Source organism: Zingiber officinale, chromosome 3A (assembly GCF_018446385.1).
Source record: "Zingiber officinale cultivar Zhangliang chromosome 3A, Zo_v1.1, whole genome shotgun sequence".
Taxonomy (NCBI): Eukaryota; Viridiplantae; Streptophyta; class Magnoliopsida; order Zingiberales; family Zingiberaceae; genus Zingiber; species Zingiber officinale.
The window spans coordinates 150,249,408-150,271,691 of record NC_055990.1 but is presented as its reverse complement, the minus strand read 5'-3'; the positions used below and the strand labels follow the sequence as shown (position 1 = coordinate 150,271,691).

Here is a 22,284-nt window from a genome sequence, read left to right as displayed (position 1 = left end):
TTTTTAAAGTGATTTTGAAAGTTTTTTCAAATAATTTTGAAATGAAGTTTAAAAATATTTTTAAAATGATTTTGAAAGTTTTTTCAAATAATTTAGAAATGAAGTTTAAAATTTTTTTTAAATATTTTGAAAGTTTTTTCAAATAATTTTGAAATGAAGTTTAAAAAGATTTTTAAAATGATTTTGAAAGTTTTTTCAAATAATTTTGAAATGAAGTTTAAAAAGATTTTTAAAATGATTTTGAAAGTTTTTGTAAATAATTTTGAAATGAAGTTTAAAAAGATTTTTTAAAGTGATTTTGAAAGTTTTTTCAAATAATTTTGAAATGAAGTTTAAAAAGATTTTTTAAATATTTTGAAAGTTTTTTCAAATAATTTTGAAATGAAGTTTAAAAAGATTTTTAAAATGATTTTGAAAGTTTTTTCAAATAATTTTGAAATGAAGTTTAAAAAGATTTTTAAAATGATTTTGAAAGTTTTTTCAAATAATTTTGAAATGAAGTTTAAAAAGATTTTTTAAATATTTTTGAAAGTAATTTTGAAAATATTTGAAAAGATTTTAAATGATTTTGAAATTAATTTTGAAAAGATTTTTAAAATGATTTTAAAATTAAGTTTGAAAAGATTTTTAATTAATTTTGAAAAGATTTTTAAATAATTTTGAAATTGATTTTGAAAAGAATTTTCAAATAATTTTGAAATTGATTTTGAAAAGATTTTAAAATAATTTTGAAAGATTTTGAAATTAAGTTTTAAAATAATTTTTAAAAGATTTTGAAATAATTTTGAAATTAAGTTTAAAATGATTTTGAAATTAAGTTTAAAATGATTTTGAAATGATTTTAAAATTAAGTTTTGAAAAGATTTTAAAATGATTTTTAAAAAGAATTTTTAAAAGATTTTGAAATGATTTTGAAATTAAGTTTAAAATGATTTTGAAATGATTTTAAAATTAAGTTTTGAAAAGATTTTAAAATGATTTTTAATAAGAATTTTTCAAAGATTTTGAAATGATTTTGAAATTAAGTTTAAAATGATTTTGAAATGATTTTAAAATTAAGTTTTGAAAAGATTTTAAAATGATTTTTGAAAAGAATTTTTAAAAGATTTTGAAATGATTTTGAAATTAAGTTTAAAATGATTTTGAAATGATTTTTCAAAGATTTTGAAATTATTTAAAATGATTTTGATATAATTTTGAAAGATTTTGAAATTATGTTTTGAAAAGATTTTAAAATGATTTTTGAAAAGAATTTTTAAAAGATTTTGAAATGAAGTTTTTAAAGATTTTTTAAAAGATTTTTCAAATTGATTAATTGATTATAGAATTATAGTTATGAGTTTAATTTGAATTTTAAATTCCTTAGTCATCTCACCCGATCTAAGTTTTCAATCAGGTAATCCTATAATTTTTGTGAGATGAATTGAGGTTCAATTTAAGGGTTTGGTTTAACTTTGTGTTAGATTTAGATTTAGTCTTGGGTTCAACAAGTAAGCATTCTTTGGATAAACTTCTGGGTTATGGTGAGTCACAAGGAACTCATTAAAGTAACCATACCTTCGAGGTTTTCCAAATAGTCCTACCCACTGAACTTAATACTAAACCTTGGTCTAACTAGTTAGGATTCATTTAAGGGTAGCTTCGGTCAGTTCCACTTGGCCAAATGTACCAAGTCGAAGTCATATCTTCCTAGACATGTGATGCCCAAGCTTCTCTAACGTACTATCATCCAAAAACTTCACCAGTACCGTGGGTCAAGTTAAACCTCGCCCATTTATCTAACCTTAATTACCCTGCCGGGTAGTCTACTCTTGTTTACCCTTTCCGGGTAGATTAAGTTCTGTTACCTAGTCGGGTAATTTAGTTGGGGGTGCCAGCTATTCTGGATCCTCCTTCTATTTACTTTTGAATTTTTGAATTTTAATTTAATTTTAAATTTTGAATTTGTAATTTGAATTTTGAATTTTGAATTTTAATTTAATTTCGAATTTAGAATTTGTAATTTCATTTTTGAATTTTTGAATTTTAATTTAATTTCGAATTTAGAATTTATAATTTGAATTTTGAATTTTAATTTAATTTCGAATTTAGAATTTATAATTTGAATTTTGAATTTTTGAATTTTAATTTAATTTCGAATTTTGAATTTATAATTTGAATTTTGAATTTTTGAATTTTAATTTAATTTCGAATTTAGAATTTGTAATTTGATTTTTGAATTTTATTTTAATTTCGAATTTAGAATTTGTAATTTGAATTTTGAATTTAATTTTAATTTAATTTCGAATTTAGAATTTGTAATTTGAATTTTGAATTTTTGAATTTTAATTTAATTTCGAATTTAGAATTTATAATTTGAATTTTGAATTTTTGAATTTTAATTTAATTTCGAATTTAGAATTTGTAATTTGATTTTTGAATTTTATTTTAATTTCGAATTTAGAATTTATAATTTGAATTTTGAATTTTTGAATTTTAATTTAATTTCGAATTTAGAATTTGTAATTTGATTTTTGAATTTTATTTTAATTTCGAATATAGAATTTGTAATTTGAATTTTGAATTTTTGAATTTTTGAATTTTAATTTAATTTCGAATTTAGAATTTATAATTTGAATTTGAATTTGAATTTTTGAATTTTAATTTAATTTCAAATTTAGAATTTGTAATTTGATTTTTGAATTTTAGTTTAATTTCGAATTTAGAATTTGTAATTTGAATTTTGAATTTAATTTCGAATTTTTAAATTTGAATTTTTTAATTTGAATTTTGAATTAAGTTGGTTTGATTAATATCGTTTTTCTTTTTGCTCCCCCTGGATCATGGCCTCGATATGGTCTATCGAGGTAGTGTATTTGATCTTCGGAACCCAGTATTGGCCAAGTCCAACTTGATTGATCAATTTGGACTTGGGGACCCATGCTTGGACTACCTTTATATTATTTCTATTAACTAATGATAAATACGATTTGTATTTCGTTTTGGTCTTAAATCCAAGTCCGGCTTTGTTGTAAACGGCTCGCTGTTTTCCAAGAATCAGATCCAGATTCTTGGAACCCAAGGTGAACCGTTCCAACGTGTTCTTGAGTTCTTTAATTTGAGCTTTCAGATTGGAATTTTCTTCCTCAAGTTGTTGGACTTGAGTTGAACTTCCAATTTAAACTGACTCAGTTAAAGAACTCGAGTCAGTCGCTTCCTTAAGGATTGTTACCTCCTTTTGGAGCGACTTAACCCGGACGTTGGATTTAGCCAACTTCTTAAGCAAGTATGGAATTAAATTTTGCGAGTCATCTAAGTTAATACTAGACATTAAAGCACTTACAGTGGTTTTGGGTCCTTCTGAAACGGATACGGATCCGTGGCTTCGCTCGGACTCGGTGTCTGATTAGCTCTCGATTTCTGAATCGGACTCGAACTCGGACTCTATTTCAACAACATGTGCTAGTACTGGTAGAGCGAGAAGGCTCGGTTGCTTTTCAACGGATCCGGATTCATCTGATGACTCAGACCAGGTTGCTTTCAACATATGTTTCTCTGTCTTACTTGTACCTGCAACCATCGTAATACCTTCCTCGGCCGAAGTAGTATCATTCTGTTCATCCAATTCAAATAAATCATTTAAATCATGCTTACTTGTGTTTGACATACCTTCGTGAAGCTCTATCAGATTCTCCCACAGCTCCTTGGCGCTTGAGAATGGGCCGACACGATTCAGCTCCTTATTCGTTAAGCCGCACTGAAGTGTATACGTTGCTTTTGCGTTTGCTTCTACCTTTTTGATAAGGTTCGCGTCCCAGTTCTCGTACGGTAGTGGCTTGCCGACACCGTCAGTTGGCAGGTGAAGCCCGGTTTTGACGATCATCCAGACTTCAAAGTGAGTCTGGAGATACGCCTCCATCCGACCCTTCCAGACTCCGAAATCATCTCCGGAGAAGAGCGGTGGGCGAGCAGTGTTGTAGCCTTCTTGATGGGCCATTTTAGAAACACAATCTCGCAAAATAAACACAATAAAGCTTGTTCCAAGACTTAGTCTTGGATTAGTAGTGCGGGAGAGAAATAAAGATAGTAATTCAGGAATTTTGAGAAAAAATATTATTAAAATAATATTACCACAAATTTTTGAAAACGCAATATTTCGCTAATTCCAACCAATGGTGAAAAAATGAAAATTAATTTTTCAAAAACAGTTTTGGAGGGAAAAAACGAAAGGCGTAAGGTTTTATTTTTAACCTATACAAACGACAAAGCCACGGAAAAAATGCTTGAATGGTGGTTGCACCAGTTCAAAGCGACCCCGCTCTGATACCAATTGTTGGATCGAGACGCGCTAGAGGGGGGGTGAATAGCGCTCGTGGCTAATTTGTATGATTCGTAAAACACTCGAGTAATTAAAACGCAGCGAAAAATAAGAAAGACAAACAAACACAAACAGAAGGACACAGAGATTTACTTCGTTCGGAGCCTGTGACGACTCCTACTCGAAAGCCCGCGATCCTTGATCGCTTCCGGTGGGCAACAACTATAAGCTCGTTAAAAGATTACAATTATGAGTACAATTAAAAGCTATAAGTATTATACCAACAACAAGAAATGCTAAATCTGAAGCTTCGGGTCGTCGGGCACTTGTAGCAGCACTTCGGAGTGTCTTTTGGAGCAGCACGTTGATGAGAGATCACTTGATATCCGTTTTTTTGAAGTGCTGGTCGAAACCCCCTTATAAAGGGTGTTCAAGGCGCCTTGAAGGCTGTTCAAGGTGCCTCCATGCTGCCTGGTCTTCCACGTGGATCATATCTGATCTGGTCGAACTTCATCCATTCAAGGCGCCTTAAACCTCACTCAAGGCGCCTTCCAAGGCACCTTCTACCTTCTTCAAGGCGCCTCCAATGGTGCTTCGCAGCCAGCTCATCCTTTGCACCTAAGGCGCCTCCAAGCTCCATGGAGGCGCCTTGGACACTGTTCATCCGAGATTAGTCTTTGCACTTTGGTCCCTGCAAGATACATTAATCCCAAATATACCCTGCAGCACAAAGTTAGCACATAAAGCATAATAGAAGTGATAATGATAGTCTCCGGACTATCGGAGCCTGACTTCGGGTTTCCGTCCGGAAACCCTAGGTCGACCCGACGCCTATTGTTCCCTCTACGGGGAACGCGTCCTCACCTACTCCACTCAGGAGATTTACCTGTTGCCAGTCGATCTTCCAGATCGACTGGACTTTTGCTCAGCACTCGACGCTTCCGGACTTTCTGCTGGACATCCGCTTCCCGGCTAGTCCAGTCTTTCACCTGGTTCGCGACACCAGGACTTTCCACCTAGGGTTACCACCCCCTAGGACTTTTGCCTGAAGCCATCGACCTGCCAAGACTTTCCGCATAGGGTTACCACCCCCTATGACCTAGGGTTACCACCCCCTAGGGTTTTCCCTTTGCCTAACCGCAGCTAGGACTTTTCTCCACCTAGGATTACCACCCCCTAGGACTTAGGGTTACCACCCCCTAGGGTTTTCACCTGCCTAACCGCAATTAGGACTTTCCTGAAATACTCATTCAACATGTTAGATAACAGAGAATCTTAACTTTGAATCCTTTTGCCATTATCAAAACTTAGGTTCGATCGTCGGATGTTTCCTGCACCAACAAGTTTTATAACAAAAATTAAAATCTTTCTTTCACATTATAGATAACTACAAATAAGGAAAGATTTCAAATATCTCTTTTATTCCTTTGTAGAAAGCTATAAAAGGAAAGATTTTAAAATTTAAAACTCTCTTTTAAAACCAACATAAAAGGAAAGTTTTTAACAAAATAAAAACTCCCTTTTATTTCCTTTTATGACCAATCTAAAAAAGGAAAGTTTTATATTAAAAGTATCCTTTTAAATCCTTTTATAGATCTCTATAAAAGGAAAGATTTTACAAAAAATAAAACTTCCTTCTTCTTGTGTGTGGCCAACCCCTTGCTTGGGTGCCAAGCAAGGCTTGGCCGGCCCTAGCTTGGGCTCCAAGCTTAGCTTGGCCGGCCCCTTGCTTGGTCTCCAAGCAAGGCTTGGTCGACCCTAGCTTGAGCCTTAAGAAGCTAGGCTTTGGGTGGATATAAAGCTTTAAATAAGAGGCTACAATAGGGACATAGAGGAGGAATTGGTTTGGTCTCCCGATGAGCTTGAGCTTCCCGTGTTCGCCCCGAACACCCAACTCAAGTTCATCAATAATAACTCATACCACTAAAGAGTTATTATTGCACTACCGCACCAATCCCATATTACAATATGAGGTCCTTCTTATTATGAGTATATCAGTCTCCCTGTGTTTAAGATATCGAATGCCCACTAATTAAATGAGTTATTGACAACCCACTTAATTAATATCTAGCTCCAAGAGTAGTACCACTCAACCTTATTGTCATATCAGACTAAGTCCACCTACAGGGTTTACATGACAATCCTTATGAGCTCCTCAAAGGGTCATTATCAACCTACATTAGTAAGACACAGTTTCATTCTATAATGAACAACATACCATATAAATAATATCATTTCCCAACTTATCGGACCTATTGATTTATCGAACTAAATCGCACCCTTTGATAAATTAAATAAATAAATATTAAGTATATGTGCTTTTTATTATATCATGATTAAGAGTACACACTTCCATAATAACAGAGGTCTTATTTTTTTTAACAGTCGATATAAAAAGAACAACCTTAAATGATCCTGCTCAATATACTCAAAGTGTACTAGTGTAATTTATAGTCAAGATAAACTAATACCAAATTACACTGCAACCACTCCAATGGTTTGTCCCATTCCATCTTAGTTGTGAGCTACTATTTATAATTTATAAGGAACTGATAACATGATCTTCTGTGTGTCTCCTCACACCATATTATCTACAATATAAATTAAATGGACAACTACATGTAGACATTTGACCAATGTGATTCTTATTTCAAAATGATTATTTATATAAGAAAGCTAGACTTTTAGTATACACTCTAACAAAATATTGCACAAAAAATTTGGTGCGACAATATTGGAGCAACATATCTCACAGCAAATCCAATCTTTCATGCTCGTACAAAACATGTGGAAATTGATTTCCATTTTGTTCGTGAACGTGTGACAACTCAGCAGTTATCCGTCTCTTATATTTTTGTTGAAAATCAAATTGCTGATATTTTTACTAAGTCATTATCCAGACAACATTTCAACAAGTTAGCAAGCAAACTCAACTTTAAAGATCTCCCGTTAAGTTTGTCGGGAGGGTAAAAGAGAATTATCAGAATTGACCGAATCAAATCACCAAATCAAATCAAATTAGTATTTGGATTATTCTAATAATTTTATTATAATTATTAGAATAATTCTCAGAATAATTCTGTTATTTATTAATTGGTCAATTAACCAAGTACTTTTTGAACATTATATCTTGTATTATTCTTAGGGTAAATATCAATGAATAATAGATTTTATTGCTTTCATATTATTTCTTGCTCTCTTCCTATTCTTTTTTTTTTACAACTACTAGTAAAGTGGTGTAGGAATGTCGCTCAAAAGTCCTTGAAGCTATATATAGAGCTGTTCGACAACCGCTTGAACAATCGTTGTGTCGATCCACCCTACTGCAGAGGCAGCTAGCTCATGTATTGGTTGATCGACCAACACTTTTTGTTGTTGCTCCAGCATTTTCATCACTCGAGCTTGTATGAGTGCATCAAGTTTTTCTTGCGTCAGTGTCATCGTTGTGAGTCGTCCAGCGTCTTCCATCTTTTTATTCGGACACAAGCAACATTCCCATAGACGACGCCAATTGATCCTGTCCGAATGAAGGAAGCTGGAAAGCCGGGGATGGAGTGACCATTGACGGGACGAAGACTTCACTCCTACAAATAAAACCAAAACCAGGGAAGGAGTCCCTGACATTGACCCTCCGACGCTAAGTCATAATTAGGAAGAGAGAATGAAGTAATCAGGAAAATAGAAAATCTTGCCTTCCTCATACCTGACATCTCCTTTTATATCTTTCTCTATAATTGTTCATCTATCCTTATTTAATGATATTAATTGTTAGAGGAAAACTTATTTGTCTTGATTTCTGTACATTAATGATAAATGTAGTGTTCTTATTTATCTTGACTTCTTCACATTTAATGATAGACAACGTGTTCCCTTTTATTTTCTTGTCTCTTCCTGTATAACGTCATTCCTTGCGCCAGATGGGCGGTCCGAGCGACTCGTTTCCCTGTCGACCAGCTCAGGATGCCCCGATCGGCCGGGTGATATCCGCTCGGCCACTCCTTTGCTAACTGGGGTAACTGTAAGTCCGTCGTTGACCGCTTTGACTTTGACCGACACCGTGTTAATTGGCGATGGGTTCTCCCTTATCACGGCATCAATAATTTAAGAATGATTTTTAAATTTATAAGAATTAGTCTTCCACCATAATGGTGATTGACACATCAAAGTGAATCCCTGTTGAATTTAGTCTTCATTAGATAGGCTAACATGTCAATTAGTAACACCCAGATTTATAATCGTAGACAAATCCATTAAAGTGGTCTAATTTGTATATTCAATCACGAGTTTGTGTTATCAGATCATATGGATTCATATGAGTTTGTCTACATATCTGTGATTTACACATACAGGTTCTACATATGTATATGAGTCCACATCCGATAGCATAAATCCATGATTAAACATATAAATTAGACGACTTTAATAAGTTTATCTACATTAACAAATTGTATGATACTAATCGACATGCCAATTTATCTAACAAAGATTAAATCTAATAATCTTCCACTTGAATTAGATATGGTAATTCAAAATCGTTGAATTCTACCTTGCACGTTACGTTCAAATCAGGACAGTGAACCAATGGTTCAGGTCTATACCGGTGAATCCCTCTCTTCATTGCTCCACTTTAGAAGAGATCCCTATTTTTCATTAATTTTGGGTATGTTTGATTTGGATTATCCTTGATCATCTTAATTATTCATTTAAAGTTATCAATAAAAATCATATTTGATTCAGGTAATCGGCTATTTCAAATTAATAATTTATGTTCGTCACGTCAGTAAAATGGACATATAATTTGGAATAAAAAAATCTCGAAAAAATAAAAAAAAATTATTTCGAGGTTAACTAAATTTTTTAACTAAAATTACCCTTGAAAATTTTTTAACACGAAAATTTTTTTAAACTTTTTTTAAAAAAAAACCGTTAACTAAAAAAAACACGTAAGGAAAAAAACGTAAAGTAAAAAAAACTTAAACTAAAAAAAACCTTAACCATAAAAAAAAATAAAAACAAAAAATATACTTAAACTTCATAAACCAAAAAAAAACCTTAAACATAAAAAAAAACAAAAAAAACGTAAACTTAAAAAAAAACAAAAAAAAACGTAAGTTAAAAAAAAACCGCAAACATGGAGAAAAGAGTAAAGTTAAAAAAAATAAATAATAAAGTTTAAAACAGAAAAAAAATAATATGTATAGTGGTTTTATAACGGAGAATAATACATTAAAATATTAAATTAGATTATATATTAAAATTTTTAAATAAATAATTTTTTACTACATTATCTACATGAATCAAACAATATTAAATTATATTTTATTTTTTATAATCATAGTTATACGTGATAACTTGAACCAAACATATTCTTAGTGGCGAGCCAAAATTTTAAATTATGAGGAGCTATTTTTAAAAATTTTAAATATTATCATAATTAATCTATCATTAACATAATATGTTAGATACATAATCATCTAAATTAATGACTATCTCAAAAACAAATAACAAACACAATTGATAGTAAATAAATAATATACTTGATTAATAAAAAAAACTATGAATATATAAAAAATTAATATTATACATTCTTTCTAATACTTAAATATGTAATCAAAAAAGATCAAATTAAATAAGAAAGTTTCATCTCAATACAAAAATATTTATTGGGGAGTGTCGTCGAAGGTGGTACTGACAGTAAATAATGGTGATCCTGATAACTATAGCGTGTGGCGATAACAATGTGGATGGTAGTGATAACCATATGCAGTGAATGATTTTGAGGGTCAAATTAGGATTACTAAAAAAACTAAGAAAAAAATTAGAGGGAAAAAAAAGAAAACGGTGAGAGAAAAAAAGGAAAGCAGGGAAGGGAGTGGGAAAATAAAGACTAAAGAATAAATAAAAGAAGAAAAATAAAAAACAGGAGAGGAGAGGGAAAAAGAAAACATGGGAGAGAAAAATCATAAAACACGGTTGGGTTTTTATTACACTTTTATGAAAAAGTCTAAAAACATTTGAATTTTATAATTAAGCCTTTTGTTTGTTTTAAAAAAAAATTCTCAATGTATAATTTTTCCCCCCTAAATTTTAGAAGTGCGGTAGCACCCCCAGCTTCCATATAGCTACGCCGTTGGTGCTCAATAGGTTGGATCCCAGCCAACATACAACGATATGCATCTCTCTTCTTCTCTATAGATGTTTTTTTTTTTTAATTAGGTTTGGAAATTCCTCATGCAAAATTCATGCAAAGATACTGAGCGGCTGTTATTTGTTTTTTACCATCTAACTGCGAAAATTTATGGTTGTTCGTGCAAACTTATGTGAGGCCCTTTCTGCACAATTTCGAATCTTTGATTCTAATTTAACCGAGCATATCATTGTTCCCGCAAGACGCAAGTCTATTGGCGAAAAAAAAATCACATCTCAACTAAAATATATTTATAAGAATTTTTTTTAGACTGTGTAATGGACATGATGCTAGTTTTTTATATCACTCTATCATAAATACCTTTTGATTTATTCTGACCGTCAATAAATTTTTTTTATAAAATTAAATTGATAATTTCAAATTTTGTATTATTTGGTTCATAAAATTAGATATAAAGCATTCATATTAATCTCCTCGTGGGAGAATAGAAAGACGTGCGTGCGTCCTAAACAGTGCTCTCAAAGAGGAGGCCCCACGTTGACTACTGCAGCAGGCATGTCGACATGTCTGTCGTCTCTTAACACGGACGACGATTGATATACACGTGTGAACTAATAATAAGCGCAACAGCAGCTTTCAGAATCCGACCATTATATTTCCGCAGGAGCCTTTCGGTCTGTCAGTGGGCGCATTGCGGCGCCGACTCCCAACCACCGCTGCTGTGGCTCCCTCTTAGATCTCTAAACTAAGCTTCCTGGAACCAGCTTAATTATTTAGTATACAATGGCAGTGTGGAACTGCTGCAGATGTTAACTCATCCACAAAGAGCACCAGGCGCCGGCCAATAAAAAATTCAGCCAACATTCTTCTTTTCCATTGTAATAATCACCGGACTTTTACACAGTTATATAAAATATATGATACATTGAATCAGGGGAGTCAAATGATGCGTGCATGTGACTATTTAGAAGTAATTTGGTCAAGCTGAAACACGGAGATCTTGGATTAGATTTGATGCATTCTTTTTGTCCCGGCAGCAGACGTGGATCTCTTTCCACCTGGGGCTTAATTAGCTTCTATTTTCAAAGCTTACAAGGATCACCTTTTTTGTTAATTGTTGAATTATTATTTTTTCTCTTTCACTTTACAAACTAACACCAGTATTTTAAATGGTTGAATTTGGTTGTTTAATAATAATAGACTAAAGACAAGGCTGGCTCGGACAATGATATAGGGCAATCATTTTAATTTCTCGCCAAGTTATTTTTCTCAATTTGAACTGCAAGATTAATTTTTAGCAATAGTTTTCGGTCATCGCAAATTAATTTATTGCAAATGTGATTGTTGTTTCTCCTTTGTCACCGCAACCTGTACGGCCTAAACTAGTGTTTCTGTTGGTGGCAAACTGCATGTGAAATGGACAAAATTGGTTTAGTGGCCCTTCATACAAATTCATCTGGAGATCCATAATTCAGCTATCGGATCATGAATTAAGCTCCACTTAATCTCAATTATTCACAATCAAATTGGTAATTAATATTTAATGAATTGAATCACACATCCTTTTGGTTTGGTTAATTAATTGAGTAGGAGCCTTTTTAAAAAAAAATATGGGACTTTTATCAAAAATGTTTTGGATGAAAGTTAGAGAATGTAAAAAAAGAATGAGAAGCCGCATAGATTCGATCAAATCTTAAAGGTTAAGATTCAACTAATTATATCACATGAGAAATTGAGCTCGTTCAATAGAATTATTTAATATGCTAGCTCTGTCTTCTTTTAAGCGAATTTTTATTTTGAAATAAGAATTTGGATAGTTGATTGACCATTGGATAAACATTTATAAATTATATACTCAATCAAAGTTTATAAAATATATTTATCCTCTATAAAAAAAATAATAAAATTAAAATTAATGATATATATAAAAGTTCTCAAGTGTCTTTGTTTAAAACAATTAAATATAACTAGTTGAAATTAATTAATCAATTAAGATCCCACACGTAGAGCTTTTCAAAGGGTAAAAGATAAGAGTTTTATATGGTAAAGTTTGAAACATAAAATTTTAGAACTTGGCCTAGTAAATAAATAAATAAAGTAAATTTTCCTTGAGCTATAACGAATATTGCAGAGAAACTGCTACAACAGTTTTGCCGGCCGGCGTGTCTTTAATTTCCTTCCTTCTTCATGCGGCTTAGTTTGTGTGTGGATCAGCCGGGCGATGCCGTCAGGTCAATCACGATCTTTGGGGTGTCAAAAGAAAGAGGATCGAATTTGCATTCTACGCTAGTTTATTGTCCATTTCCTTTTTTAAAAAAGACAGGAAATTATAAAATACTTTTTAATTATTTTTTGGATATATATATATATATATATATATATATATATATATGCTAAGCCACATCTTCTAGATCACGTTCTTATTGTTGTTGTTGTTACTATGTAAATATTCAAATACTCTGAGAAGAAAAAATAAAAATAATTGCATAATATATAGTTAAATATATGCATATAATATATTCACCCGACTAAAAATAAAAAACATATATACTCACTTAGATATAATTAAGTATTACGGCTGACGAACCCATAATTGACTGTTGATGTGGTCAACTGGTCATGGGTAGCTCCACAGATTCTCATCGTCAAACATCTCCGCCGCATCGTCAGCAGCGTTGGGACTCAGTCTCGGCGGGCTCATCATCATCCCCTCCGCCATGTCCATCAGCAGGCCAGGCATGTCGAACATCTCCTCCTCGTCCATGTACCTCTCGCCTCCTATCTCGGCCGCCGGAGACCTCGGGCGCAGCGCGGCCGCCGCCGCCTCGGCCGCAGCGGCCCGGATGGACGCAGGCGACAGCGAGGCCGGCGCGGGGCGGGCCCAGATCTCCTCGGGGAAGTTGAGCACCGCCAGGGGCGGATCCAGGATTTGAATATTGAGGGGGCCAAAACTTGTGTCGCTATATTCATTGTCGATTGTGTGGGAGAATTTAGAATTCATTACATATTTAGAAAACTCCGTGACCTAAATTTTCTATTGGTAGTTTGATATCAATATCTCGAAATAATATTGTGACATTGAAATAAGCTGTCGGTCCTTGTTTCACATCGGAGCTACATGCGAACTTGTTAGGGTAGAATTCAATTTGCCATCCTTTTGATCATTCACATCTATTCAGCATCTATTGCTTTGCATTTCATTATTGCTATTCATAATATTGGTTTATTAATTGATTAGGTACTCTAATTACTACATCAAGTTGAAGCGTCTGAGTATTCGAATTGCTTTCCTCTCACATTCGTGGCATTCTTCATATGCAGGTACTCCTTATCTATTACTCTATTTGCCATCAAACAAAAATATATATAGCTTTCACCTACTCAACTTCACCTGTAGAGCCCAATAAATTCTTCACTGTTGACCAACAGAGCTCGATGTTTTTCAGGGGGTCTCTTTGTTGATCGCAAAATGCCTCTATTTGGCATCCTATCATCAATATATACACTATTTCCATTCCTTGAATTTTGTAATAGCAGATCTAGAGTCTGTCAATGTTTTTCTTTGGTTTAGTTTATCCTTTGTTGAATATTCATTGTATCTTATTCTTTGGAACACTCCAGTCTAGAAGATATGGAGTCTGTCAAGTCTGCAACTGAAGAGTAGAGACTTCCTCCACACTATCAGCACCCTACTTTTATCTTTCTCGTCATTAGCAACCTCAATGCCACTGGCTATGCAATATGCTTCAGTGTTCGGATAAACCTTCACCATGATCCACCAACTTCTGGTTTCTCCGGACGGCAATTTCGAAGAGATATCTCTGCTTGAGTCTCTTCAAATTTTGCTCGTTAGAAGAGAGCTAAAAGCAAGGTTGATCCAGGATTTACACATGGACTGGGGGGGGCCGTGGCCCCCCCAAGTCCCCATGTAAATCCGCCTCTGAGCACCGCGTCCGAGCCGCGCAGCGCGTGCGCAGCCACGTCGTACGCCACGGCCGCCATCTCCGGCGCCGGGAACGTGCCGAGCCAGATGCGGCTCGCCTTCCCCGGCTCGCGTATCTCCGAAACCCACTTCCCGCTCCGCTTCCGGACGCCCCGGAAGCTCCGGCGGCGTGCGTCGCCCTCTCCGTCGTGCTTGATGCCCATGGGCGCGGCAGTCGACGCACTGGCCGAGCTCGGTTGGTGCTGTAATACTATTCTGAGTGGGGACGACGACACGTGGGGATTTCGCACGTGCGGATAGTAGTCGTCGTCCATAATTGGGTTTAGTTAGGTGATGGGAATCCTGACATTTTTATGGCCGGGCGCGCGGGTTCAAATTAAGGCGGCGTCGATCTTTGAACTTGTAACTGGTTGGTCGAGGGATCAGATAGATGCAGCATCCAGCATGGCTTACTTACTAATGGCGAAAAGATGAAAGATTTAAAGGAGGCCAGGCCAGCCTCGTAAGAAGGTTAAGCGTGGTGATATCGCGGGGAATGAGTGCAGTAAGAGCTGTCTTTCGGAAGAGACGCGGAATAAGGCAGGCCATGATCTGCTTGCAATGAGCTGGTTCTCTCCGCTCTTGAGAACGACAGCAGGTGATTAATTAGTATATGAATCTAAAGGTTACTGCAGGTATAAATAGAGCATGTGGTTAAAGATCTAGGAACAGCTTGCTGCATGCATGATGTGGATAGGTATCAAGGGCAAAGGAGTGATTATTGAGAGACGAGGAGGGCATTTTGATCAATTTACTGTAGCAGCCCTATTAGGATACTATTCACGCCGCAAGCAGGGGGCTTCGTGCGTTTTACCCAGCCGCCAACTCCTTCTTCCTCCTTTTCACGTTGCTCGACTGCGTCGGCCGCCCACCTTGCTTCCTCCTTCTTCCCCTCGCCGGTGTCGGCCGCCACCTCTCTTCCTCTCCCTCTTCTCCTCGCGATGCCAGCCACAACTTTCTTCCTCCTCTCTTCTCCCGCTGGGAGGATGCCATTGCCACTAGGGATGGCAATGGGTCGGATTCAGGTCGGATTCTATATCCTCCGTCTCCATACCCATTGGTTATAGGATCTCCGATGGGTATACTCATACCCATTAAATGATTGGATATCTTCTATAGTTATAATTTTTCTTCTTTCTATCCAACTATTATCATTCAACAAAAATATATTAAAATTAACAACTTATTAAAAAATATATATATAATTAAAAAAATAGATTAAACATCTATATAGTCTCCTCCTACTATCAACAAAAATAGTAAGTTAATTTTGGAAAAAGGAAAATTTCTTTAATATATGTATATATATTATTTAATCGGGTATTCGGGTCGGGTATCAGGTATTAATAGTCCCTCCATACCCTCCTCCATTTGGATCGGATGTCGGATCCTCCATCGGGTTCGGGTGAAATTGTCATCTCTAATTGCCACCGTCGAACGACGACGACTTCCTCCTTTTCGCCTCCTGACACCGGTGGCCCCTCTCTCCCTCTCCGCTTGCTGGGAGATGTCTCTGGCCACCACTGCCCCCCCCCCCCCTCGCGTGCCGTCCCTTTCTCTCTTTTCTTGCGTATTGAGCGTCGCCATGAGAGGGCTAGGTTGCTGCTGCGGGAGATTCTCCGCCGCCACTCATCTGCTTCTTCCCCTCACTCACAACGCCGCCGCCGGAGGTACCCAGCGCCGCCCTCTTCATGCTGCCTTTCCGTCCGGTGCATCCTGGCCGACGAACCCATAGGCCAACGTAATCGGAGAGCACTGCTGCCGCCCCGGGAGGCCTTCAGCGTACTTGCAGCAGCCTCTTCCTGAGTTCGTCGGTGTGCCGACCGTCCACTGCCCTCGTCTTCGTTTCGTCGACCGTCCAAGAACTCTAACCGTCCAAGCCACCATCAGCGCTATAGCTCGACACCACACCCATTTCTCCCTCGTAGCCCGACCACCAGATCAGTTGTCGACATCCATAGTCGTTTCCAGCGGCTGTCGTTGTCCACAGCCACTTCCGGTAGCTGTGGGCAGCCCCGTTTCGCCTCCCTCTCCCTCCTTACCAGCGCCCTTCTCTCCGTTGACCCTGACAACACAAAATCTGTTTCGAGCCGTGATCGGGTCTCATCGTCGTAGACGGCTTCCAATCTGCGTTGTGGTACATTGTCCAGCTGACCCGGTAGTCGCCCCATGTTGACGAGTGTCTTCTGCACTATTCCTTCCATCGAGCCCTTGTTGCGTTTCGGCCTTTGAGCCCCGATTGAGTTTCGGACTTTGTGATTCATGTTTAGCCTCCTTGGTGTTATTATTTCCCGGTCTGCGTGCCGGAATCATATCTCAACCTGCGTGCCGGAATCATATCCCGTCATGCGCCGATCTCGTGTCCCGACTTGCGTGCCGATTTTCATGTCCCGATCTGCGTGCCGATCTCTTCTCCTGGTTTGCGCACCGGCATCTTATCCCGGTCTGCATACCGCTATCTTATCCCGGTCTGCGTACCGGTGGCTTATCCCGGCCTGTGAGCCGGTGTCTTAGCCCGGCCTGCGTGCCGCTATTGTCTCCCGACCTGTAGCTCGTCTTCCGGCTCCGTGCCGCATCCTGCTTCACGTCATCAAATCCCTCTCTCCAGCCTGATCAGAGTCATCTGCTCTTCCGGGTCACGACAGCTCAAGCCGCGCTCCATCCGAGGGTGCCCCCTGGGCCAGGGTACGTTACCGTACTCACTCTCTATTTATTTTATTATTATTTCGGTATTAATCTGTTACTTATATGTTCATTGTATCCGCCTCGAGCCTCGGGGTACCAGGGACCGGGGGGACTTGGTCGCTGGCTGCAGGGTAGCGTTGACCAGAGGACTTCCGAAGACTTGGTCAACATAAAAGCCATCTCAGCATACCTCCTCTCCGGGACGTCATGACTCGATCAACATTCTATCCACCTCACCCGACGGTCCATCCGACTCAGCTTCCGGACGGGATCAATTTGGCACCGTCTGTGGGAATCTTCTCCACCTATTTCTGAAACGTAAAGATGGACAACGTCGGGAGGTTCTCTGCCATTATCACAGTTCCGGAGGATCCTGGCGAACATATTATCTTCTATCCTCACTCCACTGGTATTCGGGAGTCGAGGGATTAAGTGGAGCTTCAGCTGGCCGACAGGTTAGTTTTTCCATTATATTTTTTCCCTAACTCCACGGGTATTCGGGAGTGAAGGGACTGAGACAAACCCTTAGTCGGTTGGCACGGCTCCTCGATCAGGTATGTTACAGGCTCTGCTCCCTTTTTTACGGTTATAGGAGCGGCTATAGCTCCTTGATAAGAGAGTAAGATCCTAGTTCCTTGATCAAAGACTAGGCCTTCGATTTTTGATCGGACACTAGGGGTCCAGCTCCCCGCTCATACACTAGGGACACAGCTCCTCGATCAGCGACTTGCAGTACAACTCATCGATCAGGATCTAAGGGCCTCGCTATTTGATTCCAAGCTAGGGGTCTTACTCTCCGATCAGGGATTAGGAGCTCAGCTCCCCGATCAGGTGTGTTGTAGGCTCTGCACCCTTCACCATGGGCTTTGCATCCTCTTACTGCTATAGGCGCTTTACTCTATTGCTACTATATGTTCTATATCCTCCACTTGTTTTGTGTCCTCTTACATCCACAGGTGCTACTCCCTTCACATGCGGTACTCTGTTTCTTTCTATTGCTACGGACTTTGCTCCCTCATATTGCTACGGGCTTTACTTCTACGGGATTTAGGACTTATCTCCCTCGTTCGGGGGTCGAGCGGTCTTCACTGGTCTCGGGCCAGCTTATCAGATTTCTTACCTCCCCCGTTCGGGGTTGAGATAGTCGTCACCGGTCTCAGACCGAAGTATATCATCTCTTACCTCCCCCGTTTGGGGTTGAGATAGTCGCCATCGGTCTAGGACCGAAGTATATCATCTCTTACCTCCCCCGTTCGGGGTCGAGATAATCGCCACTGGTCTCGGACCAGAGTATCGCCACCGATCTCGGACCGGAGTATCGCCACTAGTCTCGGACTGGAGTATTGCCACCGGTCTCGGACCAGAGTAGCTCCATCGGTCTCGGAGCGGAGTATCACCACTGGTCTCGGACCAGAGTATCGCTACTGGTCTCGGACCAGAGTATCGCCACTGGTCTCGAACCAGAGTATCGCCACCGGTCTCGGACCAGAGTAACGCCACCAGTCTCGGACTGGAGTATCGCCACTGGTCTCAGACCAGAGTATCGCCAACGACCTCTCGGTCGGGTTCTAGACTCTCGCCTCAGTGCGAGTTATAAGTGAGCATGCTCTCATGCGCCAACGACCTTCCCGGTCGGGTCCCAGACTCTCGCCCCAATGCGAGTTATAAGTGAGCGCTGCTCTCACATCCAACGACCTTCCAGGTCGGTGTCCCAAACTCTCGCCCCAGTCCGAGTTATAAGTGGGCACTGCTCTCACACCCAACGACCTTCCTGGTCGGATCCCAGACTCTCGCCCCAGTGCGAGTTATAAGTGAGCACTGCTCTCACGCCCAACGACCTTCTCGGTCGGGTCCCAGACTCTCGCCCCAGTGCGAGTTATAAGTGAGCACTGCTCTCACGCCTCCAGACTCTCGCCCCAGTGCGAGTTATATGTGGGCACTGCTCTCATGACCAACGACCTCCCGGTCGAGATTCCAGACCTTCGCCCAGTGCGAGTTATAAGTAAGCATGCTCTCATGCCCAACGACCTCTCGGTCGGCGCTCATCACTCACTCGCTGCTCTGTCCATCACTTATCACACTCACCCCACTTGCTGCTATGCCCGACACTCATCACACTCGCTTCACGCGCTATGCAGCCCGAGACTCATCATCCGCATTTTGCTCGCCACTGTAGCTCGGTCGGCACTCACTGCTCAGTCGTCGCTCTGCTCGGCACTCATCGTTTTCATTTCGCTCACTGTTGTAACTCGGTCGACACTCACCACTCAGTTGCCGCTCTTCTCGGCACTCATCGTTCGCATTTCGCTCATCGCTGTAGCTCGGTCGGCACTCACCGCTCAGTCGTCGCTCTGCTCAGCACTCATCGTTCACATTTCGCTCACCGCTGTAACTCGGTCGGTACTCACCGCTCAGTCGCCGCTCTGCTTGGCACTCATCGTTCGTGTTTCGTTCACCGGTCGGTCGGCACTCACCGCTCAGTCGTCGCTCTGCTCGGCACTCATCGTTCGCATTTCGCTCACCGCTGTAGCTCGGTCGGCACTCACCGCTCAGTCGTCGCTCTGCTCGACACTCATCGTTCGCATTTCGCTCACCGCTGTAACTCGGTCGGCACTCACCGCTCAGTCGTTGCTCTGCTCGGCACTCATCGTTCGCGTTTCGCTCACCGCTATAGCTCGGTTGGCACTCACCGCTCAGTCGTCGCTCTGCTCGGTACTCATTGTTCGCATTTCGCTCACCGCTGTAACTCGGTCGGCACTCACCGCTTAGTCGCCGCTCTGCCCGACACTCGCCATTCACGTTTCACGCATCGTTGTTGCTTAGCTATTTGATCGACCACTCACTGGTACCACTCAGCTATTCGCCTTACGACGATCGGCCTATCGCTTAAGGGCTTTCTCGGTTGTGCACTAGACATGCATTGCCCACCCGTTCTTATACGGCTCGGTAGGCATTCTCTCTATTTCCGGATCGACATTCTTTCGGTCGCCCAGTCATGATTTATTGTCGCTCAATCGCGCGCTAGACACCACTCACCCCTTGTCTTTCAATCCGTTCAGCATTCCTTGATCCAGGTCGGCCTTATTCGATGCCCCGATCGCGATTTACTATCGCTCGGTCGACACTTGCTCGGTCGCGTTCACAGGTTTGCTAGTCCATCAGTCTCTCTATTGCTCGGATGTGATTTATTGATGCTCGGTCAGTACTTATTCTCGATCACGCACTTGCCACCGCTCGTCCATCGTCTTTCGACCCGTTCGACATTTTCCGATTGCCTAGTCAACATTTTTCGATCGCTAGGCATTAGGCGATTGCTCGGTCGCGATTTACTATCGCTCGGACAACAATTTCTCGGTCACGCGTTTGACACCACTCGGCCATCATCTTTTGACCCGTTCGGCATTTTCCGATTGCATGGTCAGCATTTCGATCGTCAGGTCTGCATTATGCGATTGCTCAGTCGTGATTTACTCTCGCTCGGTCGACATTTTCTCAGTCGCACGCTTGACACCGCTCGCCCGTCGTTTTTTCGGCCTGCTCGGCAATCTCCCTATTGCCTGGTTAGCATTTTTGCTCGTATCTCACTTATCGCTTTGCCCCGCATTCATCACCAGGTTGGCATTTGTGTTTTTTTATTTGTTATTTGCATAATCGCCCGATCACTCTTCTCAATATCGCTCAAGCATCTTCCCGATATCACTCGGTCTCACTGAGCATCTGATTGATTACTTGCTTGGCATGTGCTTCGCATTATTTCTCGTCGCTTGATACTATTGGAGGTACCTGCTCAGCATTGCCACATCTACTCGTTCGACGTTATATGACAGGTCCTGCGATATGACTTTGCATTCAGTAGTGATTCTGTTTTTTGTTTGGCTGGGTCTAGTCAGTTGGACTTGCACCTCCTTCGACTAGACTTGAGCGGGAGGCTTGTGATGTGGATAGGTATTAAGGGCAGAGGAGTGATTAATGGGAGAGGAGGAGGGCATTTTGGTCAATTTACTGTAGCAGCCCTATTAGGGCACTGTTCACGCCGCAAGCAGGGGGGGCTTCGTGCGTTTTACCCAGCCGCCAACTCCTTCTTCCTCCTTTTCACATTGCTCGTCGACGTCGGCCGCCCACCTTGCTTCCTCCTTCTTCCCCTCGCCGACATCGGTCGCCACCTCTCTTCCTCTCCCTCTTCTCCTCGTGATGCCAGCCACAACTTTCTTCCTCCTCTCTTCTCTCGCTGGGAGGACACCACTGCCACCGTCGAACGACGACGACTTCCTCCTTTTCGCCTCCTGACGCCAATGGCCCCTCTCTCCCTCTCTGCTCGCTGGGAGATGTCTCCGACCACCACTGCCCCCCTCGCGTGCTGCCCCCTTCTCTCTTTTCTTGCGTATTGAGTGCCGCCATCAGAGGACTAGGTTGCTGCTGCGGGAGATTCTCCGCCGCCACTCCTCTGCTTCTTCCCCTCACTCACAACGCCGCCACCGGAGGTACCCAGCGCCGCCCTCTTCATGCTGGCTTTCCGTCCGGTGCATCCTGGCCGGCGAATCCACAGGCCAACGTAGTCGGAGAGCACTGCTGCCGCCCCGGGAGGCCTTCAGCGTTACTTGCAGTAGCCTCTTCCTGAGTTCGCCGGTGCGCCGACAATCCACTGCCCTCGTCTTCGTTTCGCCGACCGTCCAGGAACTCTAACCGTCCAATCCGCCATCAGCGCTATAGCTCGACGCCACGCCCATTTCTCCCTCGTAGCCCAACCACCGGATCAGTTGCCGGCATCCATAGTCGTTTCCAGCGGCTGTCGTTGTCCACAGCCACTTCCAGTAGATGTGCGCAGCCCCGTTTCGCCTCCCACTCCCTCCTTACCGGCGGCCTTCTCTCTGTCGACCCTGACAACACAAAATTTGTTTCGAGCCGCGATCGAGTCTCATCGTCGTAGACGGCTTTCGATCTGTGTTGTGGTACATTGCCGCAGCTGACTCGGTAGCTGCCCCATGTTGATGAGTTCTTTCTTCAGTATTCCAGCCATCGAGCCCTTGTTGCGTTTCGGCCTTTGAGCCCCGATTGAGTTTCGGACTTTGTGATTCGTGTGTTAGCCTCCTTGGTATTATTATTTCTCGATCTGCGTGCCGGAATCATATCCCGACCTGCGTGCTGGAATCATATCCCGGCCTGCGCGTCGAT

At 40.5% G+C, this 22,284-nt stretch overlaps 1 protein-coding gene and 1 long non-coding RNA gene across 3 annotated transcripts; one reads left to right on the top strand and one right to left on the bottom strand.

The window, feature by feature from the left end:
• Positions 1-12,911: 12,911 nt before the first annotated feature.
• LOC122052796 (ethylene-responsive transcription factor ERF026-like) lies at positions 12,912-14,949 on the bottom strand. Of its 2 annotated transcripts, none has more exons than XM_042614503.1 (2): positions 14,387-14,949; positions 12,912-13,346 (listed from the first exon to the last, which is right to left on the bottom strand). In XM_042614503.1, the coding sequence occupies exons 1-2, from the start codon at positions 14,700-14,702 to the stop codon at positions 13,063-13,065; spliced, it is 600 nt and encodes a 199-aa protein (XP_042470437.1). In that variant the 5' UTR covers positions 14,703-14,949; the 3' UTR covers positions 12,912-13,062. The 2 variants fall into 2 exon arrangements, with proteins under 2 accessions (XP_042470437.1, XP_042470436.1); XM_042614502.1 differs by having other exon boundaries at positions 12,912-13,356; positions 14,397-14,946.
• On the top strand, positions 13,362-14,098 carry LOC122052797. The gene is made up of 2 exons (XR_006132099.1): positions 13,362-13,766; positions 14,067-14,098. It is a non-coding gene; the product is annotated as an uncharacterized LOC122052797 (long non-coding RNA).
• Positions 14,950-22,284: the final 7,335 nt, after the last annotated feature.

What these genes read in the sequence shown, in the direction of transcription:
- LOC122052796 (XM_042614503.1), bottom strand. Translation starts at nt 14,702, where the DNA reads ATGGACGACGACTACTATCCGCACGTGCGAAATCCCCACGTGTCGTCG. An exon ending in CGGCTCGGACGCGGTGCTCA is followed by an intron (nt 13,347 to 14,386) that starts GAGGCGGATTTA and finishes TGGCGGTGCTCA; the next exon opens with ACTTCCCCGAGGAGATCTGG.